This window comes from Athene cunicularia (assembly GCF_003259725.1).
Source record: "Athene cunicularia isolate RWA chromosome 7 unlocalized genomic scaffold, athCun1 chr7_part1, whole genome shotgun sequence".
In the NCBI taxonomy this organism is placed as follows: domain Eukaryota; kingdom Metazoa; phylum Chordata; class Aves; order Strigiformes; family Strigidae; genus Athene; species Athene cunicularia.
Genome location: NW_020799107.1, coordinates 32,368,628 through 32,393,327, shown reverse-complemented (window position 1 = coordinate 32,393,327; position 24,700 = coordinate 32,368,628). Strand labels below are relative to the sequence as shown.

The 24,700-nt window shown below is 34.3% G+C and overlaps 1 protein-coding gene across 1 annotated transcript in view; it reads left to right on the top strand.

Annotated features, from left to right (window-relative positions):
• LRP1B (LDL receptor related protein 1B) overlaps window positions 1-24,700 on the top strand; it is a 568,332-nt gene that overhangs the window by 493,737 nt on the left and 49,895 nt on the right. Inside the window, exons 68-79 of the mRNA XM_026852527.1 lie at window positions 3,729-3,835; window positions 4,481-4,610; window positions 5,613-5,719; window positions 6,573-6,705; window positions 9,850-9,972; window positions 10,518-10,640; window positions 10,899-11,036; window positions 11,585-11,719; window positions 12,760-12,879; window positions 15,083-15,324; window positions 21,212-21,435; window positions 21,696-21,802. Coding sequence (XP_026708328.1) covers window positions 3,729-3,835; window positions 4,481-4,610; window positions 5,613-5,719; window positions 6,573-6,705; window positions 9,850-9,972; window positions 10,518-10,640; window positions 10,899-11,036; window positions 11,585-11,719; window positions 12,760-12,879; window positions 15,083-15,324; window positions 21,212-21,435; window positions 21,696-21,802 — 1,689 coding nt within the window. The remainder of the gene's footprint in view (window positions 1-3,728; window positions 3,836-4,480; window positions 4,611-5,612; window positions 5,720-6,572; window positions 6,706-9,849; window positions 9,973-10,517; window positions 10,641-10,898; window positions 11,037-11,584; window positions 11,720-12,759; window positions 12,880-15,082; window positions 15,325-21,211; window positions 21,436-21,695; window positions 21,803-24,700) is intronic.

Sequence of the window (24,700 nt, the reverse complement as noted above, 5' to 3'; positions counted from 1 at the left end):
TAGAGTAGCTCCTATGGTGCTGTGTTTTGGATTTGTGACCAAAGCAGTGTTGGAGATGGGCTGCTGTTTTTTTGTTGGAGATGGTTGCTGAACAGTGCTTGCACAGCATTCAAGGCCTTTCCAGTTTCCCATGCTGCCCCACCAGTGTGGAGGCTGGGCGTGCACAAGGAGTTGGGAGGGGACACAGCTGGGACAGCTGACCCCAAGTAAACAAGGGGATATTCCAGACCATGTGGCATCATGCTCAGCAATAAAAAACTGGGGAAGAGGTGGAGGAAGAAGGGAGGTTGAGAGTTATGGCATTTGTCTTCCCAAGACCGTTACACGTGATGGAGCCCTTCCTTCCTGGAAGCAGCTAAACACCAGCCTGCTGATGGGAAGTAGTGAAAGACTTACGTTTTGGTTTTTTTTTCTTACTTGTGCATGCAACTTTTGCTTTACCTAGTAAACTCTATCTCCACCCACAAGTTTTTGAACTTTTACCCTTCTGAGTGGCTGTGTGTGGCTCTAGCTGCCCTCCAGGGTTAACTCACAACTCAGTGATAATAATACTCTTCTGCTGATGTTGTGTGGATGTATCATACTGGATACTCTGGCTTGCCTTACTGAAAGGTTTCAGTTACAACACAACCATGTGGTAATATATCTGATGAAGACTCATTCATCACAAGAAAGTGTGGCTTAAGTATGTCCCCTAATTCCTCTAAATCTTTGTGATCTACTACCAAATGCTAGGATGAATCAAGAGGTCAATGTACACTTCTAATTCATTTGGGGTGAGGGGCTCCTGTCCCATGGTTGTATTGCTGTTACTTCTTTTTCTATGGACAAGTTCCAGCTTTCCTATTATACAAATTAGTTTCTCTACAAGTTTTCTTTGTAACAGACGTTACAAGACGTAGAATTTTCAGAAAGAACAAACATATTTATCCTTTACAAATACAGGTAAAAAGTATGCTATAGGTTTGAACATCATATCTTATTTAAAAAAAAAAAAAAATCCCCTCAGACTTGTATAACAGTACATCAGTCTCCTAAAAATCCTTTCAATGCATAACTTAGTGTAATATCTATGCCTGTTAAATGCAAAATTGAACCCAAATATTAAATCATTTTAAACGTTTCTCATGAGATCCTTTTCTTGCTACCATTTAAGTTGATGACAAATGTCTGTTGGCTCTATAGATTATTTTCAGACTTCAAAATGTGATAGTAGTTCATCTTATGTGCTGTATTTCAAATATCTCTCTCTAATAATTCAAAAATGCTTTTCTCGAGAAGGAGTTTCAATGTTTTTATAAAGCAGAACCTGAAAGATGCTGTCCTTTGTTGGTGATACACAAGTCTATTAATACTTATTCCTTTCACTAACAGTGTGAGCACTGATGGGAAAGTACTCTTCTGTGTTCATATGTAAATCACAGAGATGTATTCCAGCAGCAGCAGAAATATGTCTGGCAAACAAAGAATTGAGAAGTTAGCTCCTTGTGTACATTTTTTCCAGAATCAAATCTCTATTTATAAATAATTCATTAGCAGTACAGAAAATGTATTTGCTTATATTTTGCAAATCAATATAGAAACATAACAACTGTTTGTTTGGATGTGAATTACTTTTTCCACAAATTATTTCCTTTAGTAATTTATCATACCGTGAACTTCCTTTTCTTGGCCTGTTGACAAGAAGAATCAGACGTCAGTGATGTGCTGACAAGGAGCTATTGCTTTGAAAAGAATTTGAAGTAATAGGTGTATGATCTAAGAATGCATATATATGCTAACCTTTGATTTGCTTAAATATAATATTGCTGGAGAACTGATGCAATTGCTTTAGATCTGCTTTTATTATGACTTTCCTACAACTTCCAAATGGAAAGTTGCACCTATCTGAAAAATGAAATTTCTCTTAAAAATTTTCAAATGGGTTAACTTTGACTTTTTTTATGAAGTGAAGGGGAAAAAAAAAAAAAAAAAAAAAAAAGCTGGAAGGTCCATTAAAACTATTCCTTTTTTGAAACAGTTTTTGATTTTCATAAATCCAGAAAAAAACCTTAAGTTCAACTTTACCTTAGATCTGTGCCATTCATGCCTAGTATATTCTCATGCTGGTATTTACCAAATTCTTCTCAATCTCATGTGTGCTTTCCTTGATCACCGCGGTATAATTTTAAAAATCATTTATGCTTCCACCTTCCATAACTAGCTAAAGGACCTTTTAGCATTACCCAATCCATTAGTGTCCATTGCTACTGTCTGCTCTTGGTCTCCTCTTCCTTTTTTATCCTTCCTCCATTGATTTACTCACTGTCATTTATCATTTGCCTGAACTCTTTTCCCATCTCTATTAAAAAGATCTTACCAGTTATTCTTAATTTTCCATTATTTATATAATACAGTGTTTGCTGTGATGGAAATAATCCCACAAATAATCCTTGCTTGCTTGTTCAGTCCTGCTTTCCCAAAGACCAACAAAGTCTAAACTGCATGTAGAGACTTAAATTCTCCTCAGTCCCCATTACTCTTCTACCTTTGTTTAATGTGATGGTCCAAAGCCCAGATATTAACTTAATTTTTTCCAGTGTCTTTTGTAAAGGTCCTCATTTTCAGGAGGAAAACACATAGTATTCTGCTGGGGAAACCTTCCACACTGGTCCCCTTGCCAGTGTTTTTGTGGGAGCACAGAGCTGTGCAGCCAGTGAAGTAAATAGGCTGAAACAGCCAGTCTCACCTTCTCAGGATCACTCCATCACTCCCTGCAGCCTGCTTCTGCTGTTTGCTTTATCTGTACCTTGAATTAATTTCGAGTCTACTCTTCCCCTTTATTGTGTCTGCCTTTTATAATGACTTCAGACCTCCCTGTGTTTTATTTCTTCCCAAGGAGTAGAATGACACACCCATTTATCACAAAATATTCCACTTACCTTCCAACCTTTACTGTCTTCTACCCATCTGTAAACTCTTTAGAATCTTTTTAACATCTAACATCTCCCTTCTGTTTCCCTGAAATTACTGGAAAATTACATACTTATCCTTATCTTTTTTTTTTTTTTTTTTTTTTTTCTAACACATTCACAATAGTGGGTTTTTACAGAAGTATACTGTCCATTGACTTTTGCAACTCACTGTATCCTCATTCTGTTAAATCTAACAATTTCATCAGTGTTTAATTCAGTAGATTATTGTCATGCTTCTTCCCATACTTAGTTTTTGGAAAATGGATTTTACTTGAAACTCCAAACTTCTTTCACAATCCATTTACCATCTCAATACTGTTCCCCTGAATGTCAGCACAGTGGAATCTATCTGACTCTTGACACACACACACACACATATGCTAAAAAATCTGTGTAAATGGTATTCTATTGCGTGATGGAAAGTCAAATATCTGGTTAGTTTTAAATACACAGGTGCAAAATGAATTTCTAGTAACTATCTCACAAAACCTGTAATAAGATACATGTGTTGAAATTAATAATATTTATGTGATCATCATCACTAATTTTCCAGAGAGATTTGACAGAATGGAAAGTATTTTCATTACTATCTTGCTATATGTAAATGAAATTTAGTTACATAACAAAATCCTGCAGAAAAAAAAATCCTTTTAGTTTTCAAGTTAGAGGTTTTGACTTTGTTATAGTCATTCATTGACTGATTGGGGGGTTTTATGTATAAAATATTTTATGGAAATGCTAATAAACCTAGGGTTGTTACTTTTCTTTATTCAGAGCCTCAAACATGCACTTTGAAAGACTTTCTTTGTGCAAATGGAGACTGTGTTTCAGCAAGATTCTGGTGTGATGGAGACTATGACTGTGCAGATGGCTCAGATGAGGTAGGATTCTTCCAGGAAAAAATATTTCTTTAGAAAGTTAGTAGTTTTCTGTAGTTGGGGAATGGATTCCCACATATGAATATTTTATAAAGCAGCAATGGAAATTCTACAGATGAATCCATATATGCAATTATCTTTACTAAATTAAAACTAAACCTATTGAAATAGTTATCTTGAAAAGAGAAGATGCAAATAAAATCAAGTTATTTTTAACAGTAGTCTACATCTTTTTGTGCCAGCAATTACCTGACCTTCTTCCCATCCTGGAAGTATTTTATGTCCTGGTTGGGGAACCACCCTTTCTACACACAGCAGTGGTCTGGTTTGTGGGGTTTTTGAGAAAACGTTGTAGACTGAGTAGCAGATGCTAACTGAATAATGCTTTAGTGTTTTCCTTTTCTTTCCTATCTGTTTTGTCCCCGTTTCTTTCCTACCAGTTCTGAACCTCAGGTGCTTCCCACCTACTTAAGAGGGTACAAGCCACCTTTCATGAATCATATCTAGAAATATATTTTAGTTCACAAGGCCTTCCTGTATTTCATAGTGTGGAGGAGTATAGGCTGTAACTTCTGTGATCAGCTATATATTTACCAAAGTTTATATTAAACTCTTGATCTTGTATATACGTTGTTTTTATTGTACCAGAGGTATTGTGAAACAGGCTGTTCCAGAGACCAGTTCCAGTGTTCCAATGGTCAGTGCATATCAGCAAAATGGAAATGTGATGGTCATGAAGACTGCAAACTTGGCGATGACGAGAAAAATTGTGAACCAGGTACTGTTTTAAATTATGCTGAGAAATAAAATGAAGCCAGGAATAAATCAGAATGAAACAAGGAGGAAATAAATCAACAAATCAAAATTCCTTGGGCACTAGAAGTACTGAGAAAAGCAAAGAAATCCGAAATACTTTATCATTCCTATGTGTATCACTGTGTCTTCCTACTTGTGGTTTGAAAACCACACTTACATACATCTCCGCAATATGAAGCTTGTTGAGGGAATAGTATTTAATTTAATTATATTAATATAATTTGATAATGTATACTCAGTGTAGGAAATTCTGCTCTGAAATGAGCAGTAATTCTTGGCATGGCACTACAGTGTCTCTGGGTTGTTTTTTTTTCAGTGTTTACTAGTCCTTATGCAAAGGGTTTCTCAAGCAAATTTTTTTTTCTTGTTATTGTTTGATTTCCTTTTTACCATCTTGGAAAATAGAGTTCTTTATTTTTTCAGGAATTTTCCTAAATTCTGGATGGGTGCAACTTATAGAAGCCTATGACAAAACTCCCTTCATTTACAGTGTGGCAAAAATATCCACCTATATTTTAAATAAAACTGATTAATACATATTTATTTTAACTGTAATAATGTATACTTTCTAGAACCATACTTTCCTTTAAATTTAACTTAATTATAAGCACTTTACTAACTAAACCCTAAGAATTTTTTTTAATAATGCATTTTTTTTAATACGCTTAGTCTATGAATATGTGTGTAGTTACCATTGTTACTAAACATAAAGAAAACACAAAAAAGTAATTCCTCACTGATAAAACACAAATATCCTTTCAGTATCATTACACAATTTACTTAGGATGCAACAATTTAGTTGTTTTCAAATATTTCATTGTAGTTTACAAACATTTGGAAAAGCTCTGGTCAGCTACAAATACATGTTTGCTCACTATGTTAACTAGATGGAAATATTAAATTATAAAGCAGCTTATGTACAAATTGTCTTTTTCTTAATGCTAAAATATGTCTTTGTAACCAGCATCTCCAACCTGCTCTTCAAGTGAATACGTGTGTGCAAGTGGAGGCTGTATTTCAGCATCTTTGAAATGTAATGGAGAGTATGACTGTGCTGATGGATCTGATGAGGTAGCTGACAAATTTTCTTTTTTTTTTTTTTTCTTTTTCCTGCTGTCTGACATGAAAATTGTTAACAGTTTTATGTCTGAAAATAATTAAAAGGGCAAATGGGGTTTTTTTTGCATCTGTTTAACACTGTCAGGTATCTTAGCCCCATGATTTTGGTTCCCTGGTAGTTGAACTGCATTATGTTTGTTTGCTCTGCAGCCACCTTTTGGAGCAGACAGATTTGTTTCCCCTAAGTCAAAAGTTGAGCATGGTTCTGGGGGATTTTGCTTCAAGAGCTGCTCTGTACTGTCAGCTTGGACAAGTTTGTGTCAAATTTGCTCCCTCTGTCCTCAGATTCACCAAAATTACCAAAATTCATTCACAATTTACCACCTTCATGTGAACAACTTCAAGAAAAAAAAAAAAAAAAAAAAAATTGCTATTTCTCAGAGTCATAAAGGTGCCAGTTGGAGGACGAAGGAGGCCTGAGCCAAATACTACACAGTGCAGTTGAAGACAATCTAATCTAGTCCTGATCAATGTGGATATGAGCCCAGGTCACACTAACTGGCCTCATGTCCAGGGTCATTTCTTGTAAGGGCAGTTGAGTTCAGAAATGTAAATGTAGCCATTGTTTCTGTTGCTAACGCTAAGCAACATAAAGAAGCAATATCAGAACATATACAAAGCATGGTTACAATTTCACTTGGTCTTCAGTTACTATTTGAATTGCATGCTGCATTGACAGGGGCAACTTTATTGCGTGAAATACGTAGGGCGATGAAAAACAGCATTGGTAAATTTTGTTAGGTTTGTCTGAAGTATGTTATTGTTCTCATTCATTAATACTTAGTTCATATCTGTATCTACACAGATGGATTGTGTAACAGAATGTAAAGAAGATCAGTTTCGATGCAAAAATAAGGCCTACTGTATCCCTGTAAGATGGCTTTGTGATGGGATCCATGACTGTGTGGATGGCAGCGATGAAGAAAAATGTGACCAAGGCGAGAGAGACTTTTTTTTTAAAGTCTTACTTTATCATTTTTTTTTCGTCAAGACACATTGTGAGTTAGTGGTACCCTGGCTATTCTGAGTGATGACATGAAAGCTCTGTGAGCTCTTTTGACCAAGACTGTATAGCAGCTTCACAAGTGATGTGCAGGACAAAGCAAAACTAACATTATGTCTCACAGCTCATTGTTCCTTCTTTGCCGTTCCTGCCCCAAGGACCAAGAGGTTGTGTTGTTACTGGAAGCGTATTCTGTCTCATCAGGGAAATTGGTAATAAGTCCAGTTAATTTACAGTTTTACAGGAAACAATAAATTTCAAAGCCATGCAATATAATGAAAAATTCCTAAATAAGGAATCTTAAGACCCCAGTTTTCTATTTATTTCTGTGGAGATTAAATCTTGCAACTAACCAGAACCCATAAAACCACATTTTGAATTCTCACTCTCCTTAGAGGGCAAAACTATGCACATAAGTTGATCCAGATGAAGCTAAACCCTGTGCTCAGACTCTCATGCTTATGATTAAGCTTTAAATATGAGAAATACATGTGTTGATCTCTTAGTTGCTGCTGATTTTGTTTGGTTTTTTTTAATCAAACCTTGCCAGGCAATAGCAGTGTAACATTGCACAAAATTCTCAGTGTAGCAATTCAATAATTGTGACAAACACAGAAATTCTCACTCAAATAAAAGGATTTTTTTTCCAAAAGCGAAATTTTATTCAGAGGTACGTCGCTTCTTGTTTATTCCAGATTTTTCTTGTTTCCTTTACTTTAAAGTGAGTAGTTCTCTGTGCTAGTCATCTACAGTCATATGGTATGCATACAACTTCTAAAGCATATTGCAGTGCAATAATAAATAATAATAAAGATGAAGCAAGCAACTACAGAGTAAAATATCCATCCCTTATTTTGTTGTGAGTCTATTGAGCAACACTTACCACTAGGGGAAAAAAAAAAAAAAAATGTTACATGGGAAGATTAAGTTTGAAAGAGAGACCAGAAAATTAAGAAAACAGGAAGAATGTTTCAGAGACGTTTAGATGCAAAGAGAAAAACTTCATAGTTGGAAGTATTGAAGAGGGAACTGTTTTAAGAAGACAAAGATAACAAAGTTTTAAAAAACTTGTAGCCTATTTTAAAACTGCTTTTAAAATATCTGGACTGTATCTCTTTAAAAACCAATGCAGTGTAAGCTAGTAGTAATGTGCTTATTACATCTGAAGCACACGTTATTCTTTGGATAACATAATGGAGCTTCTGTGAACTGCAAATTGCTTCTAATGCAATAAGAAGCCTTTTGCCTAGTTGGTTATTGCTATAATACTTTGTATTTATGTCAGAATTATGATTTCTGTTATAGAAATCTATTCTATAAAGGAATTATGACAGGCAGAGCAATCACATGAAACAAATGCCAGTTTATCTCACTGATAACTAAATTTTTTTCCTCTTTGGAAATACAGCAAACACAAATAGTTTTATTCTACAGCATTCTAAAACAATCTCTGTAATATTTATCTGTAGCCCACTGTGCATATTTCCAAGCAGCCCTTTTCAGTCTTACTATACAACCAGAATTATGGTTATATTGTAATTACACACACAATTATTTATATCTTTCATCGTGGAAAATACTTGAAGTTTATATATTTTTCCTTGGATGACAATGAAGAATATTTCTGTTAATGCTCCCAAGTTATATTTGCAATGGGAGTGAATTATACTTGGTAACATAGTGTGAGAGTTCCCAACATCCTCTTACATGGTAGGTACTTCATGCAAATTAATCTTCTGGGGGGAAAAAAAAAAAAAAAAAAAAAAAGTTAAACCATTCTGAACCCTTTATAGAAAAAGAAAGCCTTCTGTTGATTTTAATGGGCTGTGAACAGGGCACTGAACGAATAAATAAAAAGCCATCAGAGCCTGATGTGTAACTATTAGGGTGGGTGTAAAACACTGAGGAAAACCACAGTGAGAGTTTTGGTGTTATCATATAAAATTTCATTGTTTCCTCCTCTGCAGGTACACAGCTTTATTTCTTTTACACTCTGCTCCTGTCAGGAAACTGTGAATCCAGTTATCATAAAAATGTGCTATATAGAAAATTAATTTCAATAAGTTTCCATAATTTCATTGATTGGTAGTGGTAAAGTTTAGTCATAATTTTGAAACAAACTGCCTCCTTACTGCTACACACATTAAAATTGAATCCAGCTTGAACCCATTTTTAAAGTTTGAGCACTCCAGCTTAAAACATTTTCTCTTACCCTCTGTTCTACTTTGTTAGCTGATTCAGAGTCGAATCGATACTGAAGTTACATGGAAGAACTTATTCTTGCTGCATTCTGCGTTCAGTAAATATCCTAATGAGAAATTTTGGGAGTTACAAAAAGGAAGAGACTGTTAGAGGTCACCTAGTCTTATCTATTCTGTGCCTGCATGGCTAGATCTTCCCTAATTACAGAGTTTATAGTTGATGGGAACATTACCAGCCTGGCCAAGCCTATTACATCTCAGGAGAAGAAAAAGGTTCTACCTCATGGCTAAGGGACCGCAATCACTTCTGATTGCAGTCTCTTCTGAACATGATGTGTGGCTCAGAGTGGGAGTAGGAATAGGTGGAGGATCAGACATTCATGTGAAACAAACCCGGACTGAAATGGCCTTTCACAAGTTTGACCCGATTTCTGTCTTCTGGTTTGCGCTGTTCTCTGATAGCACAAATTACTGATGTACTCAGCCAGGTCTTTTCTGAAAAGCAGCATCACCAAAGGAAGTTACAGACAAAAAGACAGTTTAAACATCTCCTGGCTAAATGCAAGGGGAACATGCCTAGCTGGTGAGTTGTCAGTGTCTGTCTTTGATAAGTGCCCTTTCCAGTCAAGCCAAATAGGTAATTCCTAGGTAGTAGTCATGAAAAGGAAGTGAAAAAACTGTATGGTCAAGGAAGGTATTTTTAAATGAGTATTTCTCTCTGCCTTTCCAACTCTTTCATTTGGGATTTAGTTATGCTACATGTGTCATCCTCTGCCGATAGTATTTGATAAGTGGCTGTACTGGTTTTATCAAGAATTGACATTAATTCATCTTTCTCTTTTCCTGGATTTTTTTCTGTCTTCTTTTCCTTCTCCCAGGGGGAAATATATGTAGAGCTGATGAATTTTTGTGCAACAATTCCCTCTGCAAACTACATTTTTGGGTTTGTGATGGCGAGGATGACTGTGGAGATAACTCTGATGAAGTTGCTGAAATGTGTGGTATGACATTATATTTTTCAGTGCTTTTCATGTAGTAAAGCAAGAAATTACATGTCACATACATAACTATATAAGGACATGTGCGTGTAAGTTTATTTTAGAAGATTAGCTTGAAATTTGGGATATAGTTTTCTGTTGTTATTGCTATTCATGTAATTTCAGATAAGATATTTGTGAGAAATTAATCTTTTTGTAGGAAATGTACAGCTGGGAAAAAAATTACTTCTACGTTGAAATATTGATTATCATTAAACTTAATACTTCCTTTTTCTTATTTCAGTCATATTTACTGATTCTCAGGAAGAAGTGTAATTACCCTTATCACACAAGATGCTTCCATTACCTAAATTAAGTACTGTAAACATTGGTGAAGCGTTATTCCATTAGGTACCAGAAATTAAAATCAGGTACCATTCATATGTCAAGTACACAGATGTGTACCCATGCCTGCTTATTGCTTTGATAAAGAGACATTAAAGAAGGTTCAAGAATGCTACCTGGGTAATAGCTGATTTTTTTTATTTTTTTTTTTTTTTAATATACAGTAAAATTTCCATGCCCTCCAACAAGGCCATACAGATGTAGAAACAACAGGGTTTGTCTGCGACCTGAGCAGATTTGCAATGAGGTTGATGACTGTGGTGATAACTCGGATGAAGATCACTGCGGTAGGTGATATTACCTTTCAAGGCATTCAGATCAAAGAAAACAACTTGAAGGCAAAGTTTGTTGCAGAGATCTGCTTGTCCTTCAGTAAAGCTTAACTGGAGGTTAGTAGATCAGAATTTGAAATTGAAAGAAACTAAGATTCAAATAATTTCCAGTTGCTTAATGGTTCATGGTCATTCCAATTTTTATGATTCTAAAATAATCTAGGAATTCTAAATACTGATTTATTTTTCTCTTATTAATTTTTAATTACATAGATAAAATCACATATAAAGCAAGACCATGTAAAAAAGATGAGTTTGCTTGTAATGATAAGAAATGTATTCCAATGGAGCTACAGTGCGATTGGTTTGACGACTGTGGAGATGGTTCAGATGAGCAAGACTGCAAAATAAGTGAGTTTGGCTGACAAGATACGTTTTTGTGACTGTAGCTAGAAAGAAATAATTAACTGAGACTTTCATCCATACAAATGTACTCAACAAGCCAGACATTAATTAAAGTATTTTGGGGTTTGTAGTTTAAAAAAAAAAAAAAAAGTTAATTCTATTTAACATGTCACAAGAGGAAGGAAAATTTTATAGCAATTCAGGTTGTGGTAGTTTTTAGAGTAGTTCTTGAGTTTTTGGAATAGTTTTAGCTATAAATTGATTTTATTTTATTCCACATTTGCAACAAGATAAACTTTAGTATTAAATTCATGATGTGAAATGAAGTATCTCAATTAAATACTGTCAATTTATATGCATATGTAGGTAAATACTGTAATGTTTTTGTTTATATGCATATGTAGGTAGATACTGTAATATATTTGTTTTAAATTTGCCTGTTATTCTTTTAACAAAAAGATACATTTGTTATTTGCTGTTGTTGGCTTTGACCTCATTTTAACAGTTTAAACAAATCTATCAGCGTTGGTTTAGACATTTTTGTTTATGTTTAGGCGTTGCCGAATACACATGTGAAGATAACGTGAATCCTTGCGGAGATGATGCATACTGTAATCAAACAAAAACATCCCTACTGTGTCAGTGTAAACCTGGATTTCAGAGAAACAAGAGGAATAGACAATGTGAAGGTACAGATCTTTTCCATCATCCCTTGCTGTAAAGTGTTAAAAGTCAACTGCATAATCAAATTTCTACGCTGGAGGAGATAAATATCACATACTTTTTTTTTTGCAGAGTAAAAACTGTTTCATAGCTATGGGATTAAGAAATCAAGAAGAGAAACTTAAAGGATTCACAGGATGTAGATTTACGCATTTTACCTGGGCAGGCTATCAAATATTAACATTAGTTGTGAATGTTGAAAGGTTTAGGTCAAACCATTTTATAATTTAAGGGGTAAATGTGTTGATTTAGGGTCTGATAGATTATTTAACAAAACATTTGGGATTGATGTTTAAATTGGCAGAGGGGAATATTTTGAGATTATTAAAATAATGAAGATGCATTTGAAAAAACTGAAAGGTAAATAAACATATTGAAAGTAAAATTCCTTAGAAAACATAGTTGTAATATATAGGATGCCACACTGGTCAGAAGAAAATATATAGTTGTTACAATGAAAGAGTTGATCAGAATAGCAAGATAAATCCACCTTCTCAAAGAGTGGGTTGTGAATTAATTTCCTTACTGGTGAGTAGTAGCTTACAGAAAAAGTGGAGATCAGCGGGACTATCAAAGTGAATATATACTTGCATACAAAAACTTCGTTGTTTGGCTTTTAAGCAAGAGGTATACACAGCAGGTTTTCCAGTAAGAGATAATCATGGAGTTTGGACTGTACCAGAGGTAGGTATGTTGGAGGTAATTCTAACAGATATTTTCATTCTCAAAGTTGATTTCAAGCTCTAATGATAATAGGTTGATATAGAAAAAAAAAAAAAAAAAAAAAAAAAAAAAAAACAACAAACAAACACCACTTTCTGAGATCTTGAATGCAGCAGAAATAACATTAGTGATGATGCAGAAGTCTTCTTTTTACTGTTGCAAGATACATCAGTGCTTGTGAGGTTTCTTTTTTACATCTGCTTTGTTTCACGATTTTGCAAACATGTTAAATAACAGTGTACTAAACTATAGGTGTATCAATGACAGGTTTTTTTCCTCACAGATATCAATGAGTGTATGGTATTTGGTGCCTGCTCCCAACACTGCAATAACGTTAAGGGGTCATACAAATGTGCATGCGAGAAAAATTATAAGGAGAGGAATAACAGTTGCATAGCAAAAGGTAAGGCTATCAAAAACAAAATACAGAAACAGTATGGGATTGTTTGTTACACACGGGTGGTAACAATTCTGCGTTGCATATACAATTTATTTTTAGATAAGTATTTCTTGAGTAGCACACAAAAAGTAATTCTCAAAACCACTCAGATTTACTTTTCATGAATACACTGAATATGAAAGTACATTTCCAACTCCAGCTTTCTCAATTTACAGAAAGGCATACACAAATAAGAAAAACAGAGATTATGTATTAGCAAGTGTGTAAGCATTCTGGTGAAGCTTTAGAAGCTTGAGAGAAGAATCAACTCTTCCATAGAAATACGTTTTAGAACTTTAGGAATAAATTAGGTGGTAATTGGAGTTAACAGGTTTTGCCTTGTCCTGTTGAGAAATCTTATAGAAGTAATTTAAGTGGAGTTTTTCTAAATATAGTCACCTAAGAATATATTCCTTATATAATAAATCAGCTGCCCAGATCATGGTCCAGTGAAGGGGAAGAAATATGCACGCATAGGCGTTATTTCTGTCTTTCATAAGGAAGAGGTATTGCACAAAAAAGAGGTAATAGTTGAATCTGGGAATTATGTAACTTTTAAATCATTTTAAAAATGAAACAAGGAATGTTCCAGCTGCCTGAGTAAAGTTAACATAATCTTTATGGATCTGTGTCTGAATAACTGAAAAGTCTGATCATAGCATCTCACCTGCGATTTAGTGAGATTTTGGTGTGAATTTGACTTATTCCTACACTTGGAGACTTCAGTGCAGAACAAGTGTTGAAATTACAAGGTGTGGCTCCTTATACATCTCTGTATATATATATCTGTAGGTATATCCCTATATATCTGGTGCATGACTATGAGCAGTATCCAGCCTGAACCTGATATAACAGATTATATCGTGTTCATTCCAGTTCTTCCTTCTTTGTAGCACACCAGGCAGTAGGTACAGCCATGCTGGGTGGTTAGATGGTGATAGTCAGGTTTCTTATATGCTTTGGTCACATTTTCTGGAAGCAAACTCACCACTGGAAGGTCGTATTAATGAGTGATTAGTAATTTCTTCTATACATAATAATGCTAAATCTATCGGGCTTTAGCATCATTGCCTATTAACTGAAGAAGCAGTCAGATTATGACATGGGAACCAACAAGGTTACTAATTCCAACAAGGTTACTAATTGAGGATAGTGGCTTGTTATTATAGAAACACAGGCGTAATTTTGAGGCTTTATAGTTAAAAATCTAGGAATCATTATTCTACATCTGAATTTTCCACAAGCTTCATTTCCATTGTAATACAGTTAATGTTTCCCTCTTCCCTCATTGATGCTTGCTTTAATGGATCTCCTCTTTCTTCTTGTGTTTAGCGGAAAGGGAACAAATTATTTCTGATATTTCGTTCTCATAAGGAGGAAGTATGTTGGACAGACATTATTACAAATTGATTCTCTATGGATAAATGTGATTCAAATTGGAAAACTAAAAAATTGCAAATGCATTCTAATGTATCCAGCAGATCTGAAACTTTTTCAAAACTTAATCAATAGATACCAGAGAGCATTTTCTTATGAACAACATACTTTACAACATCTGAATCAAGATGGTAACTAGGTATCCATAAATACCACCCATTTACAGGTACCCATAAACGTTCATCCTTAAATGAGGAGATACAAGATGCACATTTTCTGTAGCAGCTTTGCTACGGTTTGCTCATTTTGCAGTCAATTTCAAAACTTCACTGCCTTCACTGAAGATAGTATCATTCCATTTCCAATTTCCAATTAAACCGTTTAAAATATTGCCATTGGCAACTTTGTGTTCCTTTAATATATCCATTTAGGACTCTCTAGACACAATGTGCATATAAAAATATGAGCAATTCATATGGACTTAATGCATAATATCCCCTAATTTTGTATACTGCTTGAAGTGTTTTGTATAACATACTCTTTAAAGTATAATCTTAGGTGTCACAGTGTGAGCTCAGAGAGCATTGAAGTAATGTATAATGATACCAGAGTATGAAGAGTTGCATTTATTGCCCAGTGTGAGTGTTTTTGCAGTCTTCAACAACCAGAAAGAATTTTAACATAAGGAATTACATCAGATAAAACACCAAAAAACTACTTGAGTGAAAAAACACTGATTTTGCATTAGTTGACATTTACCTTATTTTTGTTTCATTATAATAATCCCTAGGCTCTGAAGATCAAGTTCTCTATGTTGCTAATGACACTGACATCCTGGGTTTTGCATATCCATTCAACTACAGTGATGTTCATCAGCAAATATCACATATTGAACATAATTCAAGGATAACTGGAATGGATGCGTATTTTCAAGGGGACATGATTGTTTGGAGTACTCAGTTTAATCCAGGAGGGATTTTCTACAGAAAACTTCACGACAGAGAGAGAAGGCAAAGTAGCAGTGGCTTGATAGTAAGTTATCAAAATCAAAGATTACATGATAGAAATTTCTTTCAGTTTACTTTTCTGTTCTGATTGTCCATAGTGACAAGTCCTGATCTGATGATAAATTTAAAATGTCTATCTGAGAATGATTTTATTTAAATGGGATATGTGTCTACTACCACCTTTCCATTCAAGACTGACAGACTTGGTCAAGTCTCTAAGAGAACACAACTAGAGCATTTAAAAAAGTTTTCTACAGAGAAATAATATGTTAGAGGTTTACTAAGACTATATACCATCAGGATTTTTTATTTTAAGAGAGAAAAGACAGGATATAATAGATGTATATAAGCAACACATGGTTTAAATAAAGCATGAATTTCAAATCCTTGGAAAACAGAAATCAAGAATCACTTGATTTCTATAGTGACCATATAAACAATAGTATTGGTAAAGCTATGAAAAACTTTTAAAAATTAGAACAACAAATATTTATTCCTTTATATGCTGAGCAGCATAATGTGTCTCTGAATAAGCATAAATGTAATTTTGCTCTTTACAACAGAAATGTGGATTTTTGTAATCTCAGGTAATTTCAAGTGGTCTTTACTTGAAAATAAAATAAATGCAGATTGATACTAATTTTGCCTAATATATTTCCACAAAATTCTCAAGGAAGTGTTACTGCTGAACTGAAGATAACAATGTGATCTTATATTGGTGTTTTTATAATGCTGTATGTTTAGATTTTTATTTTTTTTTTTCACTTTTTATTAGTTGTGATGGCATAGGAGAGTTTTTAGTTTTTTCTTGGCCAATAATAAATCAGGTTAGGGATAACACCTGTCTGGATGTTCCCTTAAACTTAGGAGAGGTAGAAGGGATGACCTGACATCACGTGAATGCTTTTATATCCCAGTAGAATAAACAGCAGTAGCAACAGTAGACTAATCTTTTATCTATCATTCAGCTCTTACACATCTGAAACCACTTCTAAGTACCTTTCATCCAGGGATATTTCCTTTGCAAATGAATGACATTCCTGACCTTTGAAGCCAGCAGGGCAAAAAGCCTGGGGGTGTAGAACACCAGTGGACACTAAAGATATCTTGTGCCTGATACACAGGAAAAGTGGTTCAAAACCAACACTTCCACCTGCCCAGCAGGACAGGGGCTAGATTTTGTTGACAGAAAGTGTATGTAAAGTAGATCTAAAGTAGAAAACTATTCCTAGCTTTTCTAGTAAGTCATTTGAGTTTTGGGGAAGGATACTTTGAGAACCTAATTGAGAGTTGAAGATGTGGAGAAATTCTACTGTGACGTTTTTCTCATTTAAATGTGGCAGGCACTGTGCCTAAGAAATCCTGAGAGACATCTCTCTATATCGAGTTCATTATTAGAAAGTAATGAACTTGTAACATCTTGTGAAAACAGTATGTTGAGGTTTTTTGTTGTTGTTTATTTATTTATTGTTAATATTCTGGTGCCTCCTGCAAGTATAAGTGTAGTCTGCTGACCCACAAACTCTCCAATGGATCTACACTCTTACAGGTCCATAAAACTGAACATAATCTTCCTTGTTACTTCTTCATAGTCCAGGGATTGAAATTTTCATAGCTGATTTGACATTGTCTCCTTGTTTAAACTAATAAATATAAAATGTTCTTAGAATTACTATTATTTTTTCTGAAGTACTGAAATATTTTTTTGCTTTCTATATCTCTGTTTCACCGTTATGCAAGAATAGTTTCTCATCACTTCCTCTTAATTCAGAATTATTGAAAAAAAAAAATTGTTTTTCTTTATACACCATTTTCCCTTGCCTCTTCAGCACAGGTAGGTGCTTATGAAGATGCTTGATCCGAGCCATACAAAGCTATTTTTAAAACCTGTATGTGGAATATGCACAGACTGTATTTGAATATATTTTAGAAATATTTCATTTATAATTGTGAAGTATTTACTTCTCATTGTGCTGTACTATGCAAGAGTATTTTCCCAGCATGGTCTCATTAATACTCAAATATTATTGCCTTGTATATAACTGATCAGTAGGTTAATTGGTTTTATAGAGTTGCTTTAATATTGTCACTTAAATTTGGTTTTGAAAAGCTTGAGAATTACTTAATTTTAACCCAAGTTTTTTTAATGGGTAAGTTTTCAAAGGTTACATATAACTTTTATATCTAGACTTTGATATGTAAATCAGGACAGTAAACTTGAACAAAGTCACCTGCATTTTCAGGTAATTACATTAATGCAAAAATCCATCTCAACTGAAATTGCTCCATGGAATTAGCATATCAAGAGCCTTCCTCAGAGAATAGCTTTTAAGTATCTCTTGTATTTCTGTGAAAAGGGGTTTAAGCTTGGTACAAATTGAAGCATTAAAGGAAACAGTAAATATCAACTCATCAGCGTTAACTGACAGATGCAGAAGAGGACTGCATTCCAATTGAGTTAAGACATGTAAGTGAATTGGTGATACCTGGTGCAGCTGTTCACTGGCATAATCCTTGGAGAGAGAGACGTGTAAGTTATCCGAGGTGAATATTCAACACAGTGACTTGCCACTTAAACTCAAGTGCTGTTTTTCATGGAAGAGGACACAAAGCTGAACATTAAAGTAATTGTACCATATAGTAACAAAAAACCCCATACGTTTAGTTATGTATCCTGTCAATATATCAGCAGCTTGCTCCATCCCCACTGTACTGAGAGCTCGTCAAGGACCCTTAACCATTCTGTGATACATCCATATACGTACTCCCAATGTTTGCCCCAGGGCCCAGTGGAATTCAGTGCATCACTATGAATGGAAACAATTTGTAGCTCCGTATGGATGAAGTTTATGTACTTAGGAGACCCTCTCCTTCTGGAATAAGGTGGTTGGGATTTTTAAATGATCCTACTTACATGATACAAATGGTGGTTTGGTGAACCGTTGCACCTACTGGGCTGCTCATCCGTCAAGGAAAATTTTCTCTTTCAGAGAGTGAAAGTCTAAAGGCTTTCTGGTATTATTGTTTCTCATTTATTTTTAGTGTTCTAATAATACATAATTAGATAATGTATTATTTTTAATGAAGATATTTTAAGCAACAATAAATCATTGATTTACTTAATTCCAGGGCAGTACCATATGAAAAACATCTGTAAATACAGAAAATATTGCTTCCCATGTGCTTATGATATAAATTAATGTGTAACTTAGTCTTCCCGTGTTAAGATGCTAAGCATTGCAAGGTGATTGGTTCCTACTGCATGTGCAACATGTTTTCTCCAGTCAAACTCAACTTTAGGGGTTTAACATTTTTCTGCACTCTACAATTATATCAAAATGGTTTCCAAATCCTAGCTGTTACTGCAGCTTCTTTTTTCTTTCTTTATTTTTCCTTTTATTTTTTTAAAAATCTTTCTCAGCAAAACGGGTTTTACGATAGGCAGCCGTTCTGATAAAAAGTCATCAAGCTGACATGGTCTGTAGATCTGCAGAGACTTCCATACTATAAAAGGCGATTAGGCTTCAAACCCCTATTTTCTAATAGGTTGTGGTGTGTTATATTTAACATCAAAGTGGGCTAAAATAACTGTAGAAAATATTAAAGTGATTTTCCTCCTGTATTTTCATCCTTATTCTGTATGCAAAATCATTCCTCAAAATTAACATAATCCAAATAAGCTATTAGGTAAAAGCTCGTTTACAGTAAGTAATTTTCCTAGACAGTATGAGAAGATGCATAAGACATCAGAAATATGATGTAGCTATGCTGAAACTTAATGAACACAACTGAGAATTACACGGCCACAGCACCAGCTAGTGTTTTTCATTCTCTTTTTAATCTCTTACACCAGATGGCTGCTTTCCATTTCTTCTGGTTATCTCCTTGTTCATGTGATCTTTAATATGCACCCCAGCATTACTGGAATTTCACTTTTCCTGTATAGTTGAGAAGAATAAGAAAGGGTCAGTGTTAGTAAGCAACGCAACTTTGTTCCCGAATCTTTTTAGGATGTCCCTTCGTCTCATCTGCCTCTACCACCAGGTTTTTGGGAACCATCTCTCACTCTGCATGGTAGCTCCCATCATGGGCTTGCCAGGTTCCAAAAAAAAGTAGTCCTACAGTAAACAGTGGCTCTAGAACAGCCCAAGGAGAGGCAAGGGACTGTGCTGTCCCTGATAGCTGCTCCCGCTTTGAAAGAATATTTGTCTCCAGCCGTGCAGGCCAGTCCCATTAAATCTTGCAATCTCCAAAGTAGTAACTGGAGATCTCCAGGTATGAGAAGATTCTTGACACAGGTATCTCAATATTACCCAGAGTTAAAAGTTTGGAATAAAAATACAATCATGCTTACCTGCAAATACCCAAGCTTTTTGCTATCTTGTCCTTTACATGAATGTTGCTTGGGTAATGTAACAAAAAAGAGGTTGTTGCATGCAAATGCTACATTTCTTGGAGGGGAAAAAAAGGTCATTTTTATGTTTTTTTCTGGAAGCATATGCTGTCAGTATCGTGATTTCATGATAAAGAATCAGTATACATTATTTTGTTTAACTTTAAAAAAATGACTGTGACCCTGTTTTTAAAGAAATACTGTTTTGTAAATGCAGTGTGATTTTGCTGCTTTAATACTCATCTAAATAGAAAGTCAGGGTTCTGTATATCTTTAGAACATGCATTCTATGACATTTTTGCAGAATTAAAGGTTTATGAACAATGAACTATCTAAATTCACCCTTGCAGTCCTATTATTTCACCTAGAGAATGAAATGACATTTATTTTTTGATGAAAATAGTCTACAAATGTCTTGTGGTATTAGGAAACTCTGTCACCTGAGGAAAACAAGTTATTTTAGGATTTTCTTTCTTGATGTTTAGTTACATAGCTTAGTAACATTCCATTACTGCATTTGGCAAGGAATAGACATTTTTGTTCATAATTTAACTCGATGTCATTATAGGTAAACAGGCAAACAATTGCATATGTATTTAGCTCATACAGGTTTTGAATTTTTTATGATATGCTGCATTCATCTTAGAAATAGTTGGGTAGTCCTGTTTTACAGATTTTACTCCTCTCTGCAGGAATTCTAGTGAACTGTGGAGAAATGTGTTCATATCTCTCTCCTGTTTGCAATATGAACGTTTATCCTTAGGACCATTTTTTAGGATCTGGACCTTAATGATAAGAACTGTGTAATCATGACAAAGATACTACATTTTTTAATTTTAAGTTTTTAATCAGTCAAGCCTCTTTTACATGAGAAGCTGAATATTGCACTAACTCTAGTTTTAATCAGCGGTGGAACACGGGAACAGTTAATAGCAAGGGAAGAAAAATATTTAGACAATTTCCATACAATTAGTACTGGTCAGAATACAGAGGTAATTTTATGCAGTTTCCTAAATGCAGTGATTTTTATGTATCCTTGGCAGACTGCTGAGCAGCCATACCTCCATCCAGATGGTCTCAAGCACCATATTCGCTGAGGGATTCGGGATGGGACGTCATGCCATAGTTCTGCATGGAGCATAATAGCTGTATAATCTTAATTCTTCCCTTTCCTTTCCTTTTGAATTACAATAGGTAACACTTACTAGCTTCAGTATCAATAGTTCATGTAAGTCATGCCTAAGTGCCTTTTCCTTAAGGTAGGTAGCCTTAGACTTGAGAAGACAAGTTTTAAACCACTGACTTGTTCTTTTTGCACTGAATAGAACTGTGAGCAGATCACTTAGAGCTTATCTCCCACAGGTGGAATTTATGTCTTTCCAATGTGCTGGTTTTAAATATTTCAACATATTAAATAAAAAATTTACTTAACTCTAAAAAGTTACATAAATCTGTGACTATGCAGCTGCTGTAAAAGATCATTTCCATAAATCTTGACTTTAACATCTGTTTCTTTTAGTGTCCAGAATTCAAAAGACCTAGGGGCATTGCTGTTGACTGGGTTGCTGGAAATATTTACTGGACTGATCATTCCAGAATGCATTGGTTCAGCTACTATACAACTCATTGGACTAGTCTGAGATACTCCATCAACGTAGGGCAATTGAAGGGACCTAACTGCACAAGACTCCTTACAAGCATGGCAGGAGAACCATATGCAATTGCTGTAAATCCTAAAAAGGGGTATGTATGTTTCAACATTACTCTGAGTAATTCAGACAAAAATGCAAAGCAGAGCGAGATGAATAAAATGATGTCTGCAAATGTGTAAGCATTTCCAAGTCATTTATATAACTTTCCTGCTCAATTTACCTGTTTAAATCAAGATCAGTTGTCTCCCATCTTTCAGGTAGGTTGAAAGGCTCGTAATAGTTTAGTATCAGTGAAGTGTTTTGAGGTTCTGTATAGGCATCCAGCTTATTTTTTATATTTAATACTTTTAGGATGATGTATTGGACAGTTATTGGGGATCGCTCTCACATAGAAGAATCATCTATGGATGGTACTCTGAGAAGGATATTGGTTCAAAAGAATCTACAAAGACCTACAGGTATACAGCTTATTCTTTTTCCTAATTACATGGCACTTGCTAACTCAGTGTAGATTTGACTGAATTCCAGTTGCTCAGTTTGGAAAAAAAAAAAAAAAAAAGAAAAGGACAAAAATTTAAAAAATATGTATTCTGGTTATTCATATGAAGTTACTAATAAAATTTTTAGTTCTGTTTTCCAATGATACATCTGACTTAAACTTTTGTAACAAAGCTTAACGTGATTTTAGAAAGCAGTAGCAAAGGACTATATATAATCATTTAAAACATGATTTGTTCAATAACATTGAAGAAGTAAAATCAATTAAGGGAACACCAGATACTGGCGAGACACGGTTTTTAAGAATGCATATGAAATCTCACAGCCTAGTCTACTTAGTTTCTTGAATACACTGCAAAATAATATAAAACAAGGTTTAGGTATTCAAAGAAGCAACAACTTAATTATCTCAGTATTTTACAGAACTATTTTGAAGCTTGACAGTACATGTTGAGATTTTGTGAATTACCATTAAGACTCTGTTGGCAGGGTAAAAGTAATCTTTGTGACAAAAGAAATGATAAATCCAGGATGAAATGTGTCTCTCTTAAATAGCAGCATCCCAATCTTGAAACCACAAATGATTTGTTCATGACCCATTTTCTCATGCAATATTTGATGTTTCTCCAGGCTTGCAATGATAATTTGTTATTATTGCATTGTAAATTAAGGGTTGTCCAACTTTGGTATGCTTATCTATTGAAACATAGACTTCTTTCAAGAGGATGCTACCTGAATATCTAAGTGTATCAGAAGCTGCCACTGTCACAGCAACAAGTAATAATAGTTTAACAGATTGTTAAATCCCATGCTAAAATGTTCTTACGGTGTTGCATATGCAAATTACACTCATCCCTTAAAGGAAACAACCTTTCTTTATTGACATGATTAGATTAAAATGTAAGACATTTAAGAAATTTCATATGTGATAAGGAAAGCTTTGAGGAGAGGAAGCTTATGCTCTTTAGGTAAGTAAGAATCATAATTGTAATAATAATAAAAACTACATAGTCAACAGCATATTCAGTAAGAAGCTTCTGATTATTCAGACGGAAAGACGGTAGAATGTTATTTTTATCAGGGTTGTTACATATTCTTTGCTGAACTTGTTATGTAAAACTTCCTGCACACATCAGATATCCAAATGATTAGGTATAGTTCTAATTGCTGCTTTTTTCTCTCTTCTTATCAGTCTTGTTGATTCCAAAGTTATGTCCTACAGAGTCAGTCACCACTTCCTTGGTCATTAAAGGGCGTATAAAAAAGCTTTTGTGACTGTCAGTATTAGATTAGTGAATTTAATGAATTTTGTAGGTAGTAATGGTATCAAGCTTATCTGAAAGTGCAAATATTTACTTTGTTCCCAGCTGGAAGCAGAACTGCAAGAGCTTTTCTTTATAAAATTTTCCTTGATATAATTTATATAGAAAAGTTTCACATAAACATTTAACCAGACCTCTTTCTCCGTACAAGGATGAATAAAATGAAAAATAAGAAAATTAGCAGAATTATGAAAAACGAGCAGGCTTTGCAAAGAGAGAATTTCACAAATGCCTTGCCACAGTCTTGCATTTGCCTGTACCTACTGTCTGAAAACGCTTTTGTGGCATCCTTCTGTACTTCTCTTCTTGATTTGAAGACATAAAGAAACAGAATCTATCATTCCTTGTGATACCTTGTTCCTACTATTATCCACATTTACTGTAAAAATGGTTTCATATTTCACTTGTATTTATTTAGATTAAATCTTCAGCCTTTATTTGTTCCTACTGTTTTTTCGCTCTATCGGTATTTGGTACTCAGTATTTTATTTCAATAAAAACATCTATGAATTCTAATTAATTATTTTATACTTGATTAATTAAATGGCTTGAAGTGTTTAGTCTCATTTCAAAGCAATTTCTTATCTGTTCCAATTTTCCTTTGGTCTTATCTCTCTAATTTTTCTATAGTTACTACAAATGTCAACAGGAGGCAAAAGGTGACGTTGCTTTAGTGATTTCAGTATTAAATGCTACATATCGAAGCAACAAAGCCTCTACGTTCCACTTCCCCCTTTATAAACCCCAAATTTTGGCACAGTGTAGTATAGTCCTTCCATGCTATAAAATTATTTTGAAAGTCATCAACTTGTATGCCTTCTATTCTGTAGCACTGTTGCCTTTTTTTCCTTGAAGAATAACCTCATGTTTATTCTTAAAATACAAATTATTTTTTTTTTTAAATGCGTTTCCTCTCTTTTCTACTCAAATTTCAGAAATTGTTACATATATTATCAAATTGTTAAAAAGCCAACGAGTAAATTCTGTAATAACAAAGTATGCTTAACCAGAACCTCATTTCTTATGAAAGGAACTTTCCTCATTCACATTCTGTGAGCAGAATTCTGTGATTACTTGCTGACCTGAAAGTCAAACCCATTATTTTTCCCAGAACTAATTCAGGTCAACTGTTCTATAAACTACATGATTCCTGTGTAATGCAGAGAGCTCTAATTTCTAACTAGTCAAGGTGCTCCTTTTGTTATGTAAGTCAATGCATAAATATTAATCAAAATCTGATGTGATAATACCTGAACTAATGATTAGATAACAAACTTGGATATTTGCACAAACCACTGAATCTTTTTCCCCTAAAGTTTATCATATTATTTTAAAATGATCTTAACTTAAATATGTATTTGTTTAGATAGTATCCGATGTATTATCTAACAAAAGCAATGAATATTACTTAATAATAACTGCGTTTTGCTTACATAGTTTCTCGTAATAGTGAAATTTCATCAAGAAAAAATAAAATAGATATCATATCATGTAAAATCTCTCTGTACCTTGTTTAGTGCTCACAGACACAACTGA